Source organism: Moschus berezovskii, chromosome 2 (genome assembly GCF_049115385.1).
Source record: "Moschus berezovskii isolate FMDL1 chromosome 2, NW_MosBer_1.0, whole genome shotgun sequence".
NCBI lineage: Eukaryota > Metazoa > Chordata > Mammalia > Artiodactyla > Moschidae > Moschus > Moschus berezovskii.
This window is the reverse complement of record NC_142461.1, coordinates 102,390,256-102,414,545: the sequence shown is the minus strand read 5'-3', so window position 1 is coordinate 102,414,545 and position 24,290 is coordinate 102,390,256. Positions and strand designations below refer to the sequence as shown.

The 24,290-nt window shown below is 40.8% G+C and overlaps 1 protein-coding gene across 4 annotated transcripts in view; it reads left to right on the top strand.

Moving 5' to 3' along the window:
* The window catches only part of ITGB6 (integrin subunit beta 6), a 144,153-nt gene that overhangs the window by 84,958 nt on the left and 34,905 nt on the right, over positions 1-24,290 (top strand). For all 4 annotated transcript variants that reach the window (XM_055398731.2, XM_055398730.2, XM_055398732.2 and 1 more), the window contains one exon: positions 21,045-21,134. In XM_055398731.2, the coding sequence (XP_055254706.2) occupies positions 21,045-21,134 (90 nt within the window). The remainder of the gene's footprint in view (positions 1-21,044; positions 21,135-24,290) is intronic.

Below are 24,290 nucleotides of genomic sequence, written 5' to 3'. Positions count from 1 at the left end.
AAATAAAAGAGCTAAGTGGTTGGATCTAATGAAAATTCCAGGAGGCAATCTGTTTGCCTTGTTCTGTGTTCAGCATAGCTGTGTGCACACATACCCCAGGAAGGTGCTGGGTCAAGTTCAATGGCACCCGTCTTGCAGAAAATAAAGATTTGTGTTGCCTATTCATGGAATGCAGTGGGAAAAATGACTATTTTTTTGATGATTTACGTAAGATGCTTTGGACTGCCCAGGTGTGTAGTGCCACTGTACTTTGTGGGAACAGTGATGAACAAACAGTGGGAAGGCTAAAGTAAGCAGTTTTGTCTTCAGATCAGTATGACTGCAGTGTGCACCCAGACTCCAGCAAACAGATGATTTTCAACAAACTTATTATTATGAAGTTTCCTGTTTGTCCAATTACAGGGTTCAAAAGATAATGATAGATAATAGACTGAGCAGTAGGTAGTATATTACATTCTACTGCTAAGTACCATTTTGAATCAGGATTCAATTACTCAAGCTTTAAAAAAAATTTTTTTTGTCTCCTCTGTTGTTTTCAAATATTTACTATTAATTTACATCAATTTAGCATCAGGCTACTAAACTCCAACTACCTAATTTGACTAGTCTTTCCTTCCTAATGAGATACTGAGAGAAAAGCAATTAAATTAGCATTTTTGACTACATTGTCAGATCCTGTTATTAATCACGTGGAATTATTTGCAAGACTTTAAAATGTCCTATCATCTTTCAAAACATCTACCTCTGGCTGGAGAAGATGAGTTTTATGGTGCTAATTGTTATTATATATAACTATATGACCTGGTATATATGATGTAATGTTGAAAAAGCACTTAGAAAGTAAACAAGATGTATTGGTAAAAGACACTTCCAGTTTATATCTGAGGCCACTAATTGATGTCCTTGTGGTTATTAGGACAGAGTGATGTGTTTAAAGGGCCTTCCCAATGGCTCAGCAGTAAGCAATCCACCTGCAATGCAGGAGATGTCGGTTTGATCCCTGGGTCAGGAAGATCCCCTGGAGAAGGAAATGGCAACCCACTCTAGTATTCTTGTGTGGAGAATTCCATGGACAGAGGAGCCTGGCAGGCTACAGTCCATGGGATGGCAAAGAGTTGGACACGACTGAATGACTAAGCTCACATGATGTGTCTAAAGCACGAGGACAGGGACCCAAACAGGTTGTTTTACCACCAAAAGGCCCTTCCCTCGGCAGGTAAAAAAGCCTTCTATAATTAACTCTGTAAAGAGCAGAATCATCTTTCTGTTTAGGCCAATTCTCAATACAAAGTAGATTCTCAGTAAATATTTGTTGAATGAATTTCTTTTCTAAAAAAACTGCAACGCAAGCACTTCATCTTATCTCAGATAGGGTCAAAATTTCTAAATAGGGACCTGGAGTTTTGTGTGATAAATGTCTGTCAAAGTCAAGGGAACCCATGTACAAGAGCAGGTGGGAGTGCCTGACCCATCACTGTGGTCATCTGCAGCTCTGGCTATTCTTTCTCCATCCTTCCACTTTGGATCCAGATGGTACCAGAAAGGGGGAGGAACACTCTGCTGTCAGTCTTGAGATCACCTTGTAGAATAAGCTCCAGAGCCTTCTTGCCTGTGTGCTAAGTCACTTCAGTCGTGTCTGATTCTTTGTAATTCCACGGACTGTAGCCCACCAGGCTCCTCTGTCCATGAGATTTTCCGGGCAAGAATAGTGGATTGGTTGCCATTTTCTTCTCCAGGGGATCTTCCTGACCCAGGAATTGAACTTGAGTCTCTTATATCTCTTGCATTTGTGGGTGGGTTCTTTACCATTAGTACCACCTGGGAAGCCCTACCCCCATCCCCTCAGCTTTCTTACTAGTCTGTGAAAGGAAACCCCCTGAATGATTAACCACTTGATAGTCATTAATCTAAAAATAAGCATGAAAGGTGCTACAGTATGCTATGAGCCTGCTATTTCAGAAGTATGGCTTTTGAAATATATACAAGCTTCAGTTTTTCAGGAACCAAAAACCCAGTTTTAATTTTACTCTTTCTTTCTTCTTTTTCCCCATCTTTTGAGTGTTTCACCGCAGTAAGGGAGTTGAAAGGAGGCAGAGAAATTAGGGAGGGAGATAAAACAAAAATCGGACCCTTTGCCATTTGTTAGCCTGTTCTATTATCGTTTGGTTTTATAATATCCTCTGCTGAAAAAGATCAAAACGAATTTACTCCAATGAAAATCCCTATATCACTAGCCTCAGTTTTTAATTAAATAAAAAGACTGGACCAGATGACCTCCAGCTTTGGCAGTCAATGACTCTGCACCTGGAGGTGGGAGGATCCCCACAAATTCCAATGATTTACACACAGATAAAGTACAGCTAGTTGTAACATGGCTAATTTCAGTGAATGGTCTAAAACATCGTTCTTTATCAACCCCATCCTGTAATGGGGTATTCCAAGTTTATGCTTTTAGTAAAAATATAATCATCTAGGAATTAAAAAGATAACTTTCTGGATTATGAGTTGATAAATTGCTCTTAATTCAAGGGTAGTAGAAAAGGATCTTGATTTCTCTTTGTTCAATGGTGTGTGCATGCTCAGTTGCTTCAGTTGTGTCTGACTCTTTATGACCCTGGGGACTATAGCCTTCCCAGTTCCTCTGTCCATGGGATTCTCCGGGCAAGAATACTGGAGTGGGTTACCATGCCCTCCTCCAGGGGATCTTCCCGATCCAGAGATCTAACCCAGGTCTCTTGCATTGGCAATTGGGTTCTTCATCACTAGCACCACTAGCCACTGTTTGAAGGTACCTGGGAATAAAGACAAAGGAGAGCCAGTTGCCCACACTTTCCTCATTAATTAACACCCCCTCAGGGAGGGAATATTTGGAAATAAAAACTCATGTCCTTGGATTATCAGGGTAAATTGGATAGAAGTATTTTCCAGATTAATTAGTAAGACAGAAACATGAAAAATCATCAGTAGTTACCCCCTAGATTACATAGAGTAATTTTCTTCTGAAGAACTCAAAGACTCATAATCCAGAAAAAAAAAAAAACCCACACAGAAAAAAAGATACAGTTTGAAAACCAAGGTCTTAATTAGATGCCCTTTTAGGCTCATCCATGTAGAAATATGGGATTTCATCAATACACGATCTAAATATACCAAAAGTATGCAATACCCAGAATGTCTAACATTAAGAGAACCAACATGCTATTGACCAAAGTCATTCATTCATTCATCAAACATCCAGGAGCCAGGCCAGGGTTGGTGACTAGAAAGAAGAAGACACAATGCCTGCCTCAAAAAGCCCCATAGAGCATTAACAAACTCATCAGCCAATGACTGACCTAAAGAACACAACATTTTAGAGACCCCCAAGGGAGAGTTTTTCTGAGGGGGCAGAGTTTCACCTCAGTCAATGTTTTTAACTCTTTCCTAGTCACCATTTTTGTTAGGAGGGACAGCAAATTCATTGGCAATCATAAAACTACCTTTGATGCTAAGGGTACCATTGGAACTGAGGACCAGAGAGGATCAGTAACCATGACCATGAGAATAAATGAGAAGGTTTGCTGAGGGCTCATTAGGTGTCTGCTGTGGTTAAGTATTTTAACTCACTTTATTATTTAATCTCCTTTTTACTGCTATGTTCTGTGTGCTGTGCTTTGTCACTCAGTCACATCTGACTCTTTGCAACCCCGTGGACTGTAGCCCACCATGTTCCTCTGTCCATGGTGATTCTCCAAGCAAGAATATGGAAGTGGGTTGCCATCCCTCCTCCAGGGTATCTTCCCAATCCAGGGATCAAACCCAGGTCTCCCAAATTGCAGGCAGATTCTTTACTGCCTGAGGCACCAGGGAAATCCAAGAATACTAGAGTGGGTAGCCTATCCCTTCTTCAGGGGAACTTCCAACCCAGGAATCAAACCAGGGTCTCCTGAATTACAGGCGGATTCTTTACCATCTGAGCTACCTGGGAAATCCCTTTTTACTGCTATAGCACCCAAAATAATCCAAAAGCAAGTTGCATGTGAGAGCCAGGATTTGAACCCAGAGACTCTGAGTCAGCCCCAACCACTGAGGTAAGTCACAATTGAACCTGGGTTTTTGCAGTGAAAGAGCACACCCATTCCTAGCTATCAGGCCAGGAGAGGAGCAGCTGTTTCACAAAGTAAACAACTTTGAAAGTCACTGAACTGTAAGAGCACAGAGCACAAGAAGACAGCAGAGCATTTCCTGCAAACGGCAGAGATCTTCAAGGCCAGTGAACACTGGACTTTACTTACTGTTGCTGTTAACTCAGACAAATAGAGCAATCTGAAAATGTGTGGACTTGAAAAGAGACACACATTTGGATTCTGCCTTGTGTGTTATTCAAACTCTGAGCAATAAGAATGGATCCCACAGCTAGAGAGTTTATGCCATTGGCCACCCCACCAGAAGCACCTAGTCTCTAAGGTGACCACTATCAAGGTCCTGGCTGGATGGGGAAAAGCGGACACATGGTCTGACACAGGTTGTAGGTCTGTTATGATGATACCCTTCAAGTATATGGAAACACAGAGTAACACAATGAACACCCACATACCTACTGGCCAGCCTTCTTCAATCTTGACATTTTGCCACTATATTTGCTTCAGATATCTTACAGAAATAAAACACTCCAGGGGGCTTCCCAGGTTACACGGTGGTAAAGAATCTGCCTGCCAGTGTAGGAGACACAGGAGATGCAGGTTTGATCCCTGGGTCAGGAAGATCCCCTGAAGGAGGAAACAGCAACCCACTCCAGTATTCTTGCCTGGGAAATCCTCTGTCCATGGGATATAGCGGTGGGCTATAGTCCATGGGGTCACGAAGAATCAGACAAGACTGGGCCACTGAGCATACACACACAAAACTTTCCACACCCAGTTGCCTGCTGTGTAATTACTAACTCTGATGCCACCTCCCTCTTTCCTTCCATAGAAGTCGCCAGTATCCTAAACTTAGTGTTTATCGTTCCCATGTTTATTTTGAGTACTATTAAAAACATATGTCTGCCCATAACTAATTACATAGTTTGGACTCACAAGTTAAATTTCATCCTGTATATATTATTTCTACAGTTTGCCTTTTGATTCAGTGTTATGTTTTGGGGTTTTTTTAAATTATGGTAAAATATACACAACATAAAATTTACCTTTTTATGGATTGAGTATATAGTTCTATGGCATTAAGTACATTTACATTGTGATGCTCAGTGTTACTTTTTGAGGCTTATCCATGGAGACACTGGAGGCTCTTGTTTATTCTGTTCTACCCGCTTTACATATTCCACTACGTGTATTTACTGCCATATGTTCATTTGCAACTGAGGGTTTCAGATCATTTCTAGTCCTGCAGCTTTACAGTGTTACACTTGTGGCAGCCACAGACACCCTTGCGGGCATGTTCTCTGTTGAGGATGAACCTCTGAAAGTGAAGCCCCTGGGTCACAGGGGAGGGGCATCCTCAACCCTCCTGGGTGTATCCAAGTTGTTTTCCAAGTGGTTTATCAGCTACTCTCCTGGCAACAACATGGGAAGTAGAACTGTTCGTTGCTCAGTCATGTCTGACTCTTTGTGACCCCATGGATTATAGCCCACCAGGCTCCTCTGTCCATGGGATTCTCCGGGCAAGAATACTGGAGCAGGTTGCCATTGCCTTCCCCAGGGGATCTTCCTAACCCAAGGATAGAACTTGGGTCTCCTGCATTGCAGGCAGATTCTTTACTATCTAAGCCACCAGGGAAGGCCTAACAATGTGGAGTGTAGGGGGAAAAGAAACAGAAAAAAGAAAAAGACACACATTAAATTACTGGGTTTTTTTAATGAGAAAATTAATATGTTATTTTTTAAAAAAAGGGGATAGAGAAAAGCAAAATGAAGAAAGTAAAGATCACCCATAAACTCACCACTCAGACACAGCTAACCATTCTTGACATTTTAGAATAAGTCCTCTCTTTTGTCTTTACATACATTTACATGCTTTAACATAATTGGCATAAGACTGTATATATTATGTTCAAATTTTTAGAAGGCATTTATATATTTACAGTCTTATAAAGGCATAAAAATTAGGTTGCACTTAGTTATATGTCAAAGAACTGCTTTTATTAATAAGAATAACATTAGATGAAATCAAGGTAATTCTACAAGATTCTGAATCAGTGACTGCCAGATTTAAAGGGTGTATGTTTTCAAATAAAAACAAACTTGCTCCCCACTCCTAGCAGCCCCAGGAGATCCACGGTTACTACACTTTTACATACAGATTATGTTTTTATATATTCAAATGATTATTGCTGTTGTTCAGTTGCTAAGTCATGTCTGACTCTTTGTGACCTCATGGACTACAGCATGCCAGGCTTTCCTGTCCTTCACCATTTCCCAGAGTTTGCGCAAACTCATGTCCATTGAGTCTGTGATGCTGTCTAACCATCTCATCCTCTGTCCCCTTCTTCTACTTTGAATTCAAATGATACTCTGTTACTTCATTGAACATTCATGCAACATCTTTAATAGGAACAGCAAATTATTTCTAGTACCTGTTGTCTTATCCCTGAAAGTGCCCTATTGATGAGGACATCTGTGAATAAACTCAATTTCTTCATAGGCTTATCTCCAGACTGCCAAGTGCCTACCCTTAGCCGTGTGACTACCCTTCCATTTCCTGGAAGGCCCACAGCATGCAGGGACTCAGTTGCCTGTCTATCTCCTGTAAGCTTTTCTATAGCTGCAGGTGGCCACTCTGTCTGTGCTTTATGTGCTCAGTCAGATGTGTCCAACTCTTTGTGACTCTATGGACTGTAGACCGCCAGGCTCCTCTGTCCATGGAATTTGCCAGGCAAGAATACTGGAGTGAGTTGCCATGTCCTTCTTCAGGGCATTTTCCCGACCCAGAGATCAAACCCATGTCTTCTGCATCTCCTGCGCTGCAGGTGCGTTCTTCACTACTGAGCCACCAGAGAAGCCCCTGTGTCGGTGGGGCTGGCCCAAACTATAGTTATGCTGAAAGGAAGCTCACCCTGGCTTGCATCACCGTGCAGATTTTAATTGTGCCTATGTGTACTCTCATGACACAGCCTTTTACACAATTATAGAGGACTTTAAGGCACAAGGGACAAATTAAACTGACAGCTCCCAAGCATAAGAAAAGTTTGATAGTATTATATATTTTTAACATTACAGCTAATTATCTGAAAGAGCCCAAACTATGCTACAAAGTGGCCACTATTTGTTACAACATAGTTCAGTATTTTGTTGCCCTTATAGACTTGAATCTTCAAAATGTAAACAGAAAATTTTGTTGAGCTTGACCAGTTTGGACGCATTTTATTTACTAATTCAGGGGTTGGCATACTTTTTCTCCTGGGTTGCCAGATTTCACACATAAAAATATAGGATGGCCAATCAAATTTGAATTTCAAATAAATTTAACAAATAATTTTTTATGTTTTAGTATGTTCCATGCAATATCTGGGCCACATACTAAAAGTTTTGGAAGAATTACTAAAAGAAAAATGGAGAATCGTGTACAGCATTGGGGAATAATGGAAGAGGAGAGTGTGGAACCTTACTTGTATAGGATCTTCAGGGAATATCCCTTTCAAGAAATGATTACAAATAAAGCAGAAACCTGAAGGGTTGTGTATACAAGCTCACAAACTGTTGTGAGCTGGGGTAGAAGGGAATGGAGTGGGAAAGGAGGCTAAAACCAAACTCCTCAGTCTTGAAAGCCAAGGAAACTAAGCATAGTGTTATTCCATGGGTAGGAGGCATTTGAAAACACCACTTTTGTTGTTGAGCAGAAAACAGATGTCACAGGTGTATGATAGACTGAGGATCCCATATGGATTACGTGTGTACAGTTTTAAAATCATGGCACCTTTATTTTCCAAATTGCCAAAGTTCTTCCTGGAAACCTCCTCCTGACAACAAGAATGATGTGGACAGGCCATTCTATACCAGGCATTCTTAAACTTTAGCTCTCATTAGAATCGCCTAAAAACTTTCTCAAAAAACCAAGGTCTGGGCCACACTGTGATCCAATTAAATCAGTGTCTAGGGAGACCCAAGCATCAATATTTTTAAAAGTCTCCCTTGGTATCTCCAGTCACCCAGAGAGTCTGTTATAGAATTTATTTAGGAAGTCTGGGCTGGGACCTAAGATTTTGCATTCTTTTTTTTCCTTTAAAAAAAATTGGCGTATAACTGACATAAAACATTATATTAGTTTCAGATGTGTGACATAAGTCAGTATTTGTATACACTGCCCACAGGGTTCACCACAATAAGTGTAGTTAACGCCTGTCACCATACATACTTACCAGTTCTTTTTTCTCATGATGGAAACTTTTTTGTTTTTTAAACTTTTTATTTTGTATTGGGATATAGCCAATTCTGTCAAAAACAACAGATCTCTGTTTGTTTCCAAGGCAAACCATTCAGTATCAGAGTACTCCAACTCTATACCCCAACCAGTAATGCTGAAGAAGCTGAAGTTGAATGGTTCTATGAAGACCTACAAGACCTTTTAAAACTAACATCCAAAATAGATGTCCTTTTTATTATAGGGGACTGGAATGCAAAAGTAGGAAGTCAAGAACACCTGGAGTAACAGGCAAATTTTACCTTGGAGTACAGAATGAAGCAATGCAAAGGCTAATAGAGTTTTGCAAAGAGAACGCACTGGTCATAGCAAACACCCCTTTCCAAAAGCACAAGAGAAGACTCTACACATGGACATCACCAGATGGTCAACACTGAAATCAGATTGATTATATTCTTTGCAGCCAAAGATGGGGAAGCTCTATACCGTCAGCAAAAACAGGACCAGGAGCTGACTGTGGCTCAGATCATGAACTCCTTATTGCCAAATTCAGACTGAAATTGAAGAAAGTAGGGAAAACCACTAGACCATTAAGGTATGACCTAAATCAAATCCCTTACGATTATACAGTGGAAGTGAGAAATAGATTCAAGGGGTTAGATCTGATAGAGTGCCTGATGAACTATTAACAAAGGCTCGTGACATTGTACAGGAGACAGGGATCAAGACCATCCCCAAGAAAAAGAAACACAAAAAAGCAAAATGGCTGTCTGAGGAGGCCTTACAAATAGCTGTGAAAAGAAGAGAAGCCAAAAGCAAAGGAGAAAAGGAAAAATATACCCATTTGAATACAGAGTTCTAAAGAATAGCAATGAGAGATAAGAAAGCCTTCCTCACTAATCAGTGCAAAGAAATAGAGGAAAATGATAGAATGGGAAAGATTAGAGATCTCTTCAAGAAAATAGAGATACCAAGGGAACATTTCATTCAAGGATGGGCTCAATAAAGGACAGAAATGGTAGGGACTTAACAGAAGCAGAAGATATTAAGACGAGGTGGCAAGAATACACAGAAGAATTATACAAATAAGAACTTCACGACCCAGATAATCACGTTGGTGTGATCACTCACCTAGAGCCAGACATCCTGGAATGTGAAGTTAAGTGGGCCTTAGGAAGCATCACTACGAACAAAGCTAGTGGAGGTGATGGAATTCCAGTTGAGTTATTTCAAATCCTAAAAGATGATGCTGTGAAAGTACTGCAGTCAATATGCCAGCAAATTTGGAAAACTCAGGGTGGTCACAGGACTAGAAAAGGTCAATTTTCATTCCAATCCCAAAGAAAGGCAATGCCAAAGAATGCTGAAACTACCACACAATTGCACTCATCTCACACTCTAATAAAGTAATGCTCAAAATTCTCCAAGCCAGGCTTCAACAGTACGTGAACCATGAACTTCCAGATGTTCAAAATGGATTTAGAAAAGGCAGGGGAACCAGAAATCAAATTGCCAACATCCGTTGGGTCATCGAAAAAGCAAGAGAGTTCCAGAAAAACATCTACTTCTGCTTTATTGACTATGCCAAAGCCTTTGACTATGTGGATCACAAACTGTGGAAAATTCTGAAAGAGATGGGAATACCAGACCACCTGACCTGCCTCTTGAGAAATCTGTATGCAGAGCAGGAAGCAGAAGTTAGAACTCAACATGAAATAACAGACCGGTTCCAAATAGGAAAAAGGAGTATGTCAAGGCTGTATATTGTCACCCTGCTTATTTAACTTATATGCAGAATACATCATGAGAAACGCTGGGCTGGGGGAAACTCAAGCTGAAATCAAGATTGCCGGGAGAAATATCAATACCCTCAGATATGTGGATGACACCACCCTTATGGCAGAGAGCAAAGAAGAACTAAAGAGCCTCTTGATGAAGGTGAAAGAGGAGAGTGAAAAAGTTGGCTTAAAGCTCAGCATTCAGAAAACTAAGACCATGGCATCTGGTCCCATCATTTCATGGCAAATAGATGGGGAAACAGTGGCTGACTTTATATTTTTTGGCTCCAAAATCACTGCAGACGCTGATTGCAGCCATGAAATTAAAAGATACTTTCTCCTTGGAAGGAAAGTTATGACCAACCTAGACAGCATATTAAAAAGCAGAGACATTACTTTGTCAACAAAGGTCTGTCTAGTCAAAGCTATGGTTTTTCCAGTGGTCATGTATGGATGTGAGAGTTGAACTATAAAGGAATCTGAGTGCCAAAGAATTGATGCTTTTGAACTGTGGTGTTGGAGAAGACTCTTGAGAGTCCCTTGGACTGCAAGGAGATCCAACCAGTCCACCCTAAAGGAGATCAGTCCTGAATATTCACTGGAAGTACTAATGTTGAGGCTGAAGCTCCAATCCTTTGGCCACCTGATATGAAGAACTGACTCATTTGAAAAGACCCTGCTGCTGGGAAAGATTGAAGGCAGGAGGAGAAGGGGACGACAGAGGATGAGGTGGTTGGATGGCATCACCGACTCAATGGACATGAGTTTGAGTAAACTCTGGGAGTTGGTGATGGACAGGGAAACCTGGCATGCTGCAGTTCATGGGGTCGCAAAGAGTCAGACATGACTGAGTGACTGAACTGAACTGATAGCCAATTAACAATGTTGTGATAGTTTTAGATGAACAGCTAATGGACTTAGCCTACATATACATGTATCTGTTCTCCCAACTCCACTCCCACGACGGGAACTTTTAAGATTTATTCTCCTCGCAACATTCAAATATGCAACATGAAATGAAAGTCGTTCAATCATGTCCAACTCTATGCAACCCCATTAACTATACAGTCCATGGAATTCTCCAGGCCAGAATACTCAAGTGGGTAGCTGTTTCCTTCTCCAGGGGAATCCTCCCAACCCAGGGATCTAACCCAGGTCTCCCACAGTGCAGGAGGATACTTTACCATCTGAGCCACCAGGAAAACCCCAAATATGCCATATAGTATTAATAACAATAGTTACCACACCATATCTTACATCCCATGACTTATTTATTTTAAAACTGAATGTTTTTAACTTTTGACTCCTTTATCTATTTCACCCATATCCCTCCCTCTTCCTCTGGCAACCACCAGTCTGTTCTCTGAATCTATGACTCTGGCTCTTTTGTTTTGATTTGACTTATGTGTTTGTTTTAGATTCCATATTTGTAAATGAAATCATATGGTATTTATCTTTTTCTGACTTGTTTAACTTAGCAAAATGCCCTCACAATCCATTCATGTAGCAAATGGCAAGATTCTTTTTTTTAATTGCTGAGTAATATTCCATTGTATATGTATACAGCATCTTCTTTATCCATTCATCCATTGATGGGCACTTAGGTTGCTTCCGTATCTTACCTGTTGTAATAATGCTGCAGTGAACATTAGGTGCATGTATCTTTTCAAATTAGTGTTTTTATTTTCTTTGGATAAATACCCATACGTGGAATTGCTAGGTCATATTGTAGAAATAACTCAATGCATGTGTGGTCAATCAATCTATGATGAAGGAGGCAAGTGTATACAATGGGAAAAGGACAGTCTCTTCAATAAATGGTTCTGGGAAAACAGGATGTCCACATATGAAAGAATTAAAGTAGACCACTAACTTCTATTAAAAACAAAAATTAACTCAAGATGGATGAGAGACTTGAATGTGAAGACCTAAAGCTGTAAAACTCCTAGAAGAAAACGCAGGTAGTAAGCTACTCTTGACATCAGCCTTGGCAGTAATCATTTGCTGACTTCAAAAGCAAAGGCAGCAAAAGCACAAGTGAACAAGTGGGACTGCATCCAACAAAAAGGCGTCTACATAGCAACGGAAACCAGCAAAATGAAAAGGCAACCAAAGAATTGAAGAAAAGTATCTGCAAACCATATTCCTGATAAAGGGTTAATATCTGAAATACATTTTAAAAACTCATACAGTTCAATAGGTTTTTTTAAAATCTGATTTTAAAAGGGACAGGGGGCTTGAATAGATATATTTCCAAAGAAGACATGGCCAGCAGGCACATGATAAGATACTCCACATCAGGAAATGCAGATTATCAGGAAAATACAAATCTAAACAATAATAAGATATTACCTCACACCTGTTAGAAATAACTATCATCAAAAGACCAGAAATATGTATTGGCGAGGAGATGGAGAGAAGAGGACCCCTGCGCACTGCTGGGGAGAATGTAAGCTGGTGCAGCCACTACGGAAAACAGTGTGGAGTTTGGCCAAAAAGTTAGAAAAAAACAATGAGATTTTGCATCTCTCAGAAGCTTCTGATGCTACTGGTCTACCGCAACCCCCCTCTTTGAGAAGAGAGGCCATTAGGTCTTTAGCAGTCCTCATTTGCCCAGACACTTGCTTTCTATTTTTTGGTCCCTTCATTGTGTTCCTACCAGTCATCCTTCAAGTTCTATTACCTGCTTTTTGGTCTGCAAAGCACATACGCTGCTAGCTACTGAGCCCAACGTGTCTTCTAGCTTTAAAAGAAGCTTTCCAAAGCTTTGGGACTTGCATCCGCAATCCCTCCAAAAAGCAGGCTAATCTTATTAAGAGAAGGTCTGAAGTATCCTCAGGAACAAATACTCAGTGTCAGCCCTTTGTTCTCTCTGCCTCCATCCTCCAGTGGTTCTCTGTGCATTTGTTTGTCTCTGAACAGTCACGCACAGTGGGCCCATCCGTCTCCCCTTATCGCTCTGTGACTGCTGCCTAGCACTCGTTCAGCTGTGCACTGCAGCTTCTCGGCTGACAAGATAATTACATTCCTGGGCACATAGGGAGAAAGAGTGGGAGTGCTCAAAAGTTCCGAAGCCGACTACCTAGTCATTGCTGGTGCAGACTTCCAGATCAAGCACCTGATCTAATTAGCACACCCCCATCCCTGCCCGCCAGATTGTGGAAAGCTGACAATTAAAAGCCTGAAGGCAAAACAGGTATCATGCAACTCAGAGATAGACATTCCCGCTACGTTGTGCCAGAAACAATTACATATTCTTTTTGGAATCTTCAGTGTCCTAGTAACACAGTCGAGCCTCGGGGTAAACTTTTGCATAATACTGGGAGCCTTGCGTTTACCGTAATGAACAAGAAAATAAAATCTCACAAGAATGAAAGACCTCTTGGGAAGAAATCCTTCTGATTACCTTCAGAAGGCCTTATTTCAGTCAAACCAGCTGGCCCCTTGCTCTGGAAGAAGCACACTGCCTGACAAAAGCAAGCCTCCATCCACAAAGAGCTGTTTTCCTTTGACCAGATAAATAGCGCAATATAGTCTACAGGGAAAAAACATGTTTTTTGCCTCTATGGTTTCATGACTTCCTATATATCTTTCAAGATGTAGCCTTCAATTTGAAAGCGAATGCAACCACAACCCTTTCTCTTCCTTTCTATTTTGAGTAGGAAAGTGTTCTATAATCTCTAAGCCCCTACATAAAAAAGTACCAGCCATTATTGTCTTAACTTTCTAATGATACTCCCCCTTGATGGCTGTTGGCATTTGCACAGTGAGCAAGGGGAGCCAAGCGAGCACTGGCTTTGAAGTCAAGATCTATTTCTACCATGTATTAGTTCTGTGACCAGGCAAGGTACTCACTTCTCCAGCTAAAATGAAGGCTTAAAATCTTTAAAGGTTAAAGAAATCAAAAGAGCCCTAGCAGAATGTTATAGGTTGAATTATACCCTATCCCCAACCCCCAAAATATGTTAAAGTCCCAATATCTAGTACCTCAATGTGACCTTGTTTGGAAATAGGGCCTTGCGGGTATAATTAGTTAAGATGAGGCTATACCTGAGCAGGATGGATCCAGTAAGACTGGTGGTCTTAGAGAGATGCAGAAGAGCAAGCACCTAGAGACAGTGGAGGCAGATTTGGAGTAACAATCTACAAGCCAAGGAAAGCCATGAACTATCAACACCCACCAGGAGCTACAAAGAGGCAAGGATACGAGTCTCCCCAACTGGTTACAGGGGGAGCATGAGACATCTGGCCTCTAGAACTGTGAAACAATTTTTGTTTGTTGTAAGCCACCAAGTTTGTGCTACTTAGTGACAGCAGCCCCAGGAAGCAAATGCATCCAGTTAATTTAGGCTTGTTCATTAACTTCCCTCTGGCTCACCAATGATGTCACTAGACCAGGAGAACCATTTCCAGGCACATACTGTCAGTGGTCTGGTCAAGAGAGCTAACTCCAGGGCAGAGCATGACAGGTGGGTCTAACTCGACTATTTCCTGGCTGGTTGACCTTGGCCAAGTTAACTAAACTCTCTGGGCCTCACTATCTTGGTATAATAATGGATACTATTACAGATAATAATGGTACTTAAGTAGAGTAATAGAGCTTCTGTGGAAATCTAAATAGATGACACTGTCAGGTAGGAACGTCAATGCCATTTATTCTCTCTCAGATCATAGTAGTTCAGTGGATCAGGCAAATTCTGGTGCCTTTACCCCACTCAGCAGTGTATGCTCATCACTCCAGACCAGTGAGCCATGTGGTACCGAGGAGACAAAGAACAGTAGGATCCCCTCCTCAGCACTCCTGCAACTTCCCTAAGGCCCATCCAGAGTCCTCAAAACAACAGATTCTCCAGGAGTCTGGAGTTTCTGAGAATGCAGGTGCCAAAAAGCAGGAGGTGCTTGGAGATGTCAGGAAGCTAGCTAGGACCTCTCCATCCTTTCACGAGGCCCCCTGAATTGGTAACTGCAGCTCAGGAGGACTCCATCCTGAAACGAACTCCTGTGAAAGGTGTGAGATTAACAAGCAAGTCAGGCTGTTCTATGAATGCTGAGGAGTCTGCCCAGTGTACACCTCCCTTAGGCCCAACCCCCAGGTAGAAGGAATCCTGGTAGGAGCTAATTACTCCCTGTGGCCAACACCTGAAAGCTCTGAGACTACTTCAGAATCACTGGCATTTTCTCCAATTTAGGTCACATCTTGCTTCCCAGGTGGTGCTAGTGGTATAGAACCTGCCTGCCAATGCAGGAGACATGCAAGATACCAAATTCGATCCCTGGGTTGGGAAGGTCACTTGGAGGGGAGCGTGGCAACCTACTCCAGTATTCTTGTGTGAGAAATCCCATGGACAGAGGAGCCTGGCAGGCTATGGTTCATAGGGTCACAAAGAGTCGGATGCGAAGTGACTTAGCACGCATGCATTGATTACCACCGAGAAGCATCATCTTGACAATAGAATTTTGGCCTCTCTATGCATTTTCTCATCTCAGAACACCCACATCCTGTGGGTTTGTTTCTGCTGTGTGGATGTACCTAAAAGTGGAACTGCTAGGATAAGTTCAGCCATAGTAACTACTGCCAGTTTTCCAATTTAGACTCCTGGGGGAAGTACGTGCGGGCACTGTCAGTTTTTCCAATTGTAGCCATTGCAGTGCGTGCACCCTGGCATCTCATTGTGGTTTCCATTTATATTTATCTAATGATTAATGATGCTGAACACTTCTCACCTATTCTTTTGCCTCTTACACACACACACACATATATATTATATATATATATATATATATATATATATATATATTTGTTGCTTTTGTTGTTTGTTTAAACTAAAAGAAGTCTTTTCTTTGCTGGTGTGTAGGTGTTGTTTGGACATTCTGGTACCGAATGAGATTCATGTGTTACAGACACTTTCTCCCACTCAGCGGTTTCTTCTCACTCCCTTAAAGGCATCTTTTCAGAGCAGAAATTCTTAAATTTATTTATCTGTCTTTTCCTTTATAGGTCATGCTTTGGTGTAGGGCATGAAGTTATCTCTCCTGACTTCTATCTATAGTGAGAAAAGTCAAAACAGTGGGTAGGCTTTTAGAGGAGGAGTAATGACCTGGTGGCTCAGATGGTAGAGTCTGCCTGCAATGCAAGAGATGTGGGTTTGATCCCTGGATCAGGAAGACCCCTTAGAGAAGGGGTTGGCAACCCACACCAGTATTCTTGCCTGGAAAATCCTGTGGAGAGAGGAGCCTGGTGGGCCACAGTCCATAGGGTCACAAAGAGCGAGTAACACTTTTGCTTTCTTTTTTTTCCCCACAATGACTGGGAGGTAGGTAGTACAAGGGAGGATTCTAGGGGCTGATTGTGTTCTAGTTCTTGATCTTGGTAGTTATACTTCCTTGTTTACTTTTTAAACAAAGTTCATATCCAGTGAACTATATCCTTACTCCTTGTACATTGTGTATATGTGTTATACTGCTACTAAAGTTGTGAGAGAGGGAGAGAGAAAATGCACAAACAGGAGCCACTAGTGAAAGAGTTTTTAAGGTAATGACCAAAGAAATTACTGTGAAAGACTAGAGAAAATATTTGTAAACAGTATATATAAGCTCACAGATTGTTAATCTTACAAGCCAACCTTGTAATAAATATATTTTAGCAGGAAAACATTTAGTAGGTATAGTTAAAGAATAAGAATAGTGGCACTGGTTAATCATATATTGTTGAAAATAAACAGGGCTGAGTGTAAAATCCCTCCGTATTAACGAGGCTCCACAGCAAGAGTTAAGCATGCACAGAGCCTGAAAAGAAGCAGCACGTTGCTCTAAATATTTGGTTTTACAAATTCTTTATCAAAATGCCACTAGCAGATAGATGGCAAGTTGACTTCTGACTTCTCATCTTCTCTCTGCTTCTGCATGCTAAGTCACTTCAATCATGTCTGACCCTTTGCAACCCCGTGGACTGTAGCCTGACAGGCTCCTCTGTCCATGGGATTCTCCAGGCAAGAATACTGGAGTGGGTTGCCATGACTTCCTCCAGGGGATCTTCCCAACCCAGGGATCAAACCTGCATCTCTTCTGCCTCCTACATTGGCAGAGGGTTCACTAGCATCAGTGGGGAAGCCCCCTTCCTCCGCTAAAGAATATTATAGTGTGGTCTGTACAAATGGTGGCTGATGAGCCTGAGGTGGTAAGGAACCCATGACACAACAGCAGAAACGTCACAAGAGAAGGATATAAGGGTCCAGGAGAGTCACCACTGAAGGCAAAAACCCCATCACGATATCCAGCAAGGATATAGCTAATAATAAACCATATCGCAGAACAGAACCAGGCTCTGAACCTGAAGATGAGCGTTAACCCAACAGGAAGTGCCATCAAGGCAGAAGCGGGAGTCCCTTCGGGAGCCATCTCTCCCAGGTGAGGACAGCAAGAGAGCATCAAAAGCAGCCAAGGGGCAGCCAAGGTCCTCAGCCCGTCTCTGAGGAGAATAACAACCCGCTGCCTATCCATGGTGACCTGGGGTGGCAGTTGTGTGAATCTGCGGTTCCTCTGCCCTCAGGCAAGCACGAGAGCACACCTGATGGCCAGTTCTGGCAGTCAGACACCCAGAGGCCCTGAACTTAGAGACACTCTCTGAGATGATCCCAATATGTGCAAGTGTGAACTCAGGCATGGGCCTCTGAAGGCTTTGATGCCTGCCGGCTAAATCACCCTTTGTCCTTGTCTTATCCTCTACCCTTGACAGACAGGAGATTTCCAGGGAGCAAATGGAGACTGTTGGACAAATAAATTTTTTCTGAGATGGGGGAAGAAAGTGAGCCAAAAAGAAAAAAATAGGGCTTGATGAAGGAAGTCAAGAAAATGAAGGTGAGCAGAAAAAGCCAACCTTGCAAACACAAGTGAGAAAAGCAACCTCAGGAACTCCTGGGTGGCATGGTGGTGAGAAAGGGGAGAAAATCTATAATTAGGAAAATCCATGGACAGGTAACAGGGATCACAAGCCCAGGAAATTCAAGCCCAAGCAGAGAAGTCTGCATATCTAATCAGCTCATACACCCTTCTGTTTTCAGAGTTCACCATTTCTAATATCCAAGAGTTCTCTTTCCCAATCACACTGCTATAATTTTTCACATCCAGGCATGCAAATCACCCTTTTGCTAATATTAAACATGTTTAATCAGGACAATTTATAATGCACTTTAGAGTTTTAGTAAAAGAGAGGCATTTGACACATGATATTTACAGTAATCATAATACTACAAGATTTAAAGTGTAATTTTTTTACAGTGTTAGATCAGAAAGCCAAATTGCCCACGTCCTTAGTTAGTTATTTCCACTGCTTTTACAGGGAATCAGCATCCAGAAATTAATTAATAGTCTTCCTCTCCACAATGATCAGTGTCATCCCTGGGTACTGCTAGCTGCCAACTCCTTTGTACCCTCACTCTAGTGGCAATCAGCAAATGCTATTAACATTAAACCACTTGTCCTAATAGCCGAAAGTCAAATGTCATACACAGGCAGGATCATAATTATGCTTTAGGAAGTGCATGGATTTGGCTTTGTTAACCAAGAATTAACTCCAAATCTGGAGGCCACTTGAACTAGTGCTTCTAGAAAATATTCATTATATATTGGCCTTGGAGATTGCAGGACATTTTTCAAGGATAACAGCTTCATGCAGAGCTAAGGGCCTTGGAATTCTTTGTCAAATGGCTCTAAACCTGTCTTTGTCAAGCTCTTCTGGGACCGGTCAAATTTACACATATTCCAGCTCCACTTGAGTGAAATCCAAGTTCCCATTTAGGTATTTGCTGCTAACCACAGTTCTCATGCTTCATGGCCCTTTTGACATGTGTTTATTTGAAAAGGTAGGTCGATGAACCAGTGCCTTCCTCATATTTGACAAGTTCTACCTGACTTGGGGAAACCAAAGGGGGCCCCATTCAACAACCAGTGATGGGGAGACCCAAAGTAACTCGAGGGATGTTACCTGGGTGATTACCCACCTTCAGTAATAAAATGCACATCAAAGCAGATGGACAACTGATCCTCTTTTAAGAGTTCAGATTTCCATCCACTTCAAATTTAAACACAATCACAAATGGTGAAATAAGTAGGACATAACAAAACCCACAAATTAAAACCAAAGCTCATTTTCCCATATACAAGGAGAAGGTTTGGATTTAACCCAGGTGCCCACCTCTAGTGGGGGACCTCCCACCACTCCTTGGTGTTCCACATCAGCTAGGCTTCATTTGTTCCTCTCTTTGATTCCCTTTGTCTTGATTTATTTATTTAGCATCATGATTATAATTAATAATAAAAATTAATGTAATTTGTGCTCAGTTACTTCAGTTGTATCCGACTCTTTGCAACCCTATGGACTATAGTCCGCCAGGCTTCTCCGTCCATGGGATTTTCCAGGCCAGAATACTGGAGTGGGTTGCCATGCCCTCCTTCAGGGGATCTTCTTAATCCAGGAATCAAACCCATGTCTTCTGTGTCTTCTGCATTGCACCAGATTCTTTGCTGCTGAGCCACTGGGGAAGCCCCAATTCTAATTTAGTTTTGTGCATTTTTTAAACTACTTAAATGAGGTAGGGTGTTACTATGTTTGAACCTTAGGAAATGCCCTAAATTTTTCACTGAAAGCTTATTTCTCTTTTTTCCCTACAATTATAATAAATTCAGTCATTTAATTTCACAGCACACAAATACTTTAGAGGAGAACAGCGGACAAAATGACTGATTGTTTCCTCTTGATGTAGCACAGCATATTAAGCCTACTTAATAGATATTGTTGAATGCAATAGTAAGTGAATGAATGACTTGGTAGCCGAGTGATACCTTACAGCTTAACAAGAAGGCAGAAACTATTTTAAAAAAAATTTAAAAAAACCCAAAAGCATAGAGAGTGGGGTCCATTTGGCAAGGGTGTGATCTATCTCTAAATTTGAGAAGTCCTTGATGATTATAGAGTTATAGTTAATATTATGACTATTTCGTCAAGAAAAATGTCAAGGTATGCTTGAATGTCTTGATTTAAGAAGACAGAAGTCTGTCCTATATATTTTAAGAAAATTTTTGTTTGAAAATAGTTTTAAAGCGTAAACAAGGAAGGGATAATTTTCAGCAGTCTAGAAAATTGCTTTCTTTGCAATGCTTCATTCCTTAGCCGTGTTTGATACCTGAAGGGATGAACTAATACAGTGAATTCTCCTCTGGTGGGAACGACATCTCAGGGGAAGCAATGTACATGGAGAATGCAGACGGTTTAGAGCTAAGTGCTGATTCACACAATCCTGATGAGTGAGGAGTGATTCCAACCAACTCAAGTACAGTGTGACATCCCGAAGAGAGTGCTCACTGCTGCTAGGAAAGGAGGAGTTAACAGCAAGCATTCAAACAATTCACTCCTTTGCTCTACCAGGCAACTGACAATGACTGACAATTAAGACCTCTGGACTGATTGACCTGAGGGGTGACGTGATGGCAGTGAGGGACTCAAGTGACCCAAACCTTAGTTTCTGCAAATGCTACGGAAAAAAAAAAAAAAAAAAATAGAAGAGAGTTCCTTGTAGTGAGCTCAGAACTTTTTAGAAAAAGGATGCTCCCCAAATCAAAAATGTTGTATACATGTTATTTCTATTTGAAACTTAACTCCTGTTGTGATGTCAATTACATCCCTAGACTAAGGCCACCACAGGCATCAGATTTCCCCTGCCGCAACTCTGGCCATTTCATTTCCTGCTTGAGTTCAGGAAGCAGCACGAGGCACAACTATAGTTTCAGGACAAACACTGCTTATTATCAGGAACCTGTTTCTCCCGGCCAGTTAAATAGAGGTGATCTCAGCCATAGGTTGAATCCCACACTTAATGCTTCTCAGTTACAGTGAGTAAAGACTGACTTGTTTATTTGTTTGTTTGTTTACAGAATTATGCAAAACTCATTCCTGGAGCTACAGTAGGGGTACTTCAGAAGGACTCTGGAAACATTCTCCAGCTGATCATCTCAGCTTATGAAGTATGATATTTTACTGTTGGGGTCTTTTTGCATTTATTTGATGTTTAAAAACCAAGATATGTTTTAGGCAGTTAAATGCACTCTCCTTTGTTGGTAGAGATAATGCTTATCCAAAGAAAATCTCTCTGCATTAATGCAGCCAAAATGTAAATTTTGTTCAGTTTATTTGCAGATATTTTCCCCAGAAGGTGGGGCAGAAGGTAGAAAACTCATAAACCTGATCATAAAGTTAAGTTTGTTTTTATAGTAATAACCAACTGCAGCATTGTCACCTGCAGAATTTTAATTCTACTGAAAAGACTTCATGAGTCATACAATTAAGCTTTCTTCTTCTCTGCCTAAAAAAAAAAAAATCGTTTAGATTGCCAATGAATAACAGCTATGAGAGCTAACTCCACAGGCTTAATGAGACTATATCATAACTCAAGGGAAAACACAGCAAAGCACATCAGGAACACCACCTTGTAGATTCTCTGCTTTGAGGAATCAGGGAAATTTTCCATTAGTGTTATATCATATAAATACATTTTAAACTTTTTTTCTTTTTTTGCCTTGTCTTTGTAAATTAGTGCCTGAGGACAGAATTCTTCCCTTAAAATAAGATACAAACCTACAGGGTTGCTACGTTTTCTCTCTGTCTCCATTTCATATCCCAATCAACAGAGCGTGGCCTGTTGCCAACTCTTTTTATTTTGGTTCCTAAATATTACTCTCAGCCCCTCATTTGCTTTTCCTTACAAAGAAACACACATACACACACAAAGATGGAGTTCTACATTAGGACAGAAATGAAAAAAATAACATTTTATAAAACAGTAAAGCTCTCATATTTGCTCCAAATGTCAGTTGCATAATAACAAATGAATAAAATGCTAATTTTTGATGTTTTAAAATTACAAATAAGTGATAAATATGCACTGTATAACAATACTTAGCATATACAGAACCAGTGTTCCCTGACATTTCAGAATCATCTGGAAGGTTTTTTTAAAATACGTGTGTCTAGATTCCTTTCACAAATGTCTTATCAGAACTTTAAGGGGAGGAAGAGCGACATATTTTAAGAAACTCCCCACACCAGTTTTTTTTTTTTGACATCACCCCACCAATTTTGAGACTCTAATGGGGAAAAGCAAGGTATTTTTTCTCAAAGAATAAAACACAGATGGTTCATTAAAGTTATGAGATGAGGGTGTTTTTAATTCATATCCTCAGAAACTTCAGTTTTCTTAGCTCACATCAAAAATTAATCACCATGTTAGTTCATGTTTGAAATTCTTCCAGACAAGAAAGCTTGTCAACAAAATACTATAAAAACCTTCCTCCCTCTCAAGCAGTAAAGTTTTAATGTGTAGAATCAAATAAAATCACGTGGCAAACCTTAACTGTGTTAGAACACGCTCAATTTTAATTCAGGACTCTCCAAAATGCTGGCTACTAGCATCTTCACATGAGGTAAGCAAATTATAAAACAGTGAATTGTCAAAAATATTTCCCCTCTCATCTGACCAGACCTGTCTGCGCCCCTGCTTGCTCTGTCAGAGTTTATGTCTCACTTTATGTCCCCAGTCATGTAACTTACAGAGTAGTTGAAATCAAGACATCAAACATTTGAAGTGAATCTTGTGTCTTTATTTTACTGTCTCAAAATTATGAAGTGTCTATTATTCTTAAATCAAACAATCTTGCTCTGGAGTTATGGTTGAAACTCGATGAGTCACTATGAAGCATGCAGCAAATCTTGGCACTAGTTCAACTTGTTTTTCTATTGTATAATTTTTAAGTGTATCCGAAAAGGACATGACTGAGCGACTGAACCGAACTGAACTGAAAAGGACTTTAAAACATGGAGACCCGTGGACTGGATTTCTTCCCAACCTAGAGAAAGAGAGAGAAGGAAAGAGACTATACTGAGAGAAAACATAAAACGCTTCTGACTTGTAGTGGGGCAGGGGCAAACAATTCGTGTTTATGATTAGTGACTACAAACTTCAGCTCAGTATTTTACACTGACATTTCAAAAAACCCTTAAATACCAGATGTGTATTCATCTGGCCATCATTTATTACTCTCTTTCCTTCTCTAATCACATAATAAAACTGTTGAAATATTAATGCTCCCAAGGGTAAGCTCCTCAGTTGGCATTTAAGTTCTGGAAGAGAAGAGACTTGTTTTGTTTTGTCTAGCTCATAGTAGATGCTCAGTAAATGAGCGAATGAAAAGATGAAACCTACAGACATATATTTATGTCCTTGCTTTGGGAAATTCATATTAAAATATTCCCGGTGAAATCTGCAATAGGATGTATTACATCAATGCTGAGATTGCCTTCATTTTGGTTAGATTATGCTACTCACTGCCCCTAACCGCTGTAATCTACAGAGTTCCAGGTTATAGCCCTCATTTCTCACTTAGTTCACTGTTCCTCTATCTCCAGTGCTGCTCCTGTCTTATTTTTTGATGATTTCAGCCCATATATATATGGTCCTTCCCGTATCCTGGGTTCTCAGTTTCTTGAACTCCAATTCTGAAATGACCTTGTTCCCGTCCCACTTAATTACTTCTTCATATCTTCACTCTCTTGTCATACCTTAAACCTTATCCTTGCCAATAAACACCTCCATAGTATCAGTTGTGTGCAATCAATTGTCCACTCACCATTTCTAATCTTTTCACCTTATTCTTGTTAATTCCCCTCATGTTTTTTCCAGCCCCAGAAGGATCTCTAATTAATTGACTGTATCTTCCCTGTACAGTTCCCTCTGATGTCTTCTCTCACCTGGTTATCCAGTTTAAATTCAGTCATTCTGGCCACTGCTTAGAAATACTTTCAACTGCCCTGAACCTTATTGCTCCTTTGAGGTTTTTGGCCAACTGTAGTCCTGGTCAAATTCAGTCACTCTGCACAGCTGAATGGAAGTGAGAAAAACATGCAATCATGCTACCTGGTCTCACTTTAAATTCATGATCATGGACCTTAAGCAGGCCCTCCATGCTGCCTGACAACCAGGATATATGTTTCTATTAAACATCCAAAGGGAGATATCTAGGAGTCAGTTGATATGTTAGTCCAGGTTATTCAGCAGAATAACACACTTCACCAATAGTTTCCTCCTCCTCAACTAATGGTAATTCCATTCTTCACATTGCTAGAGA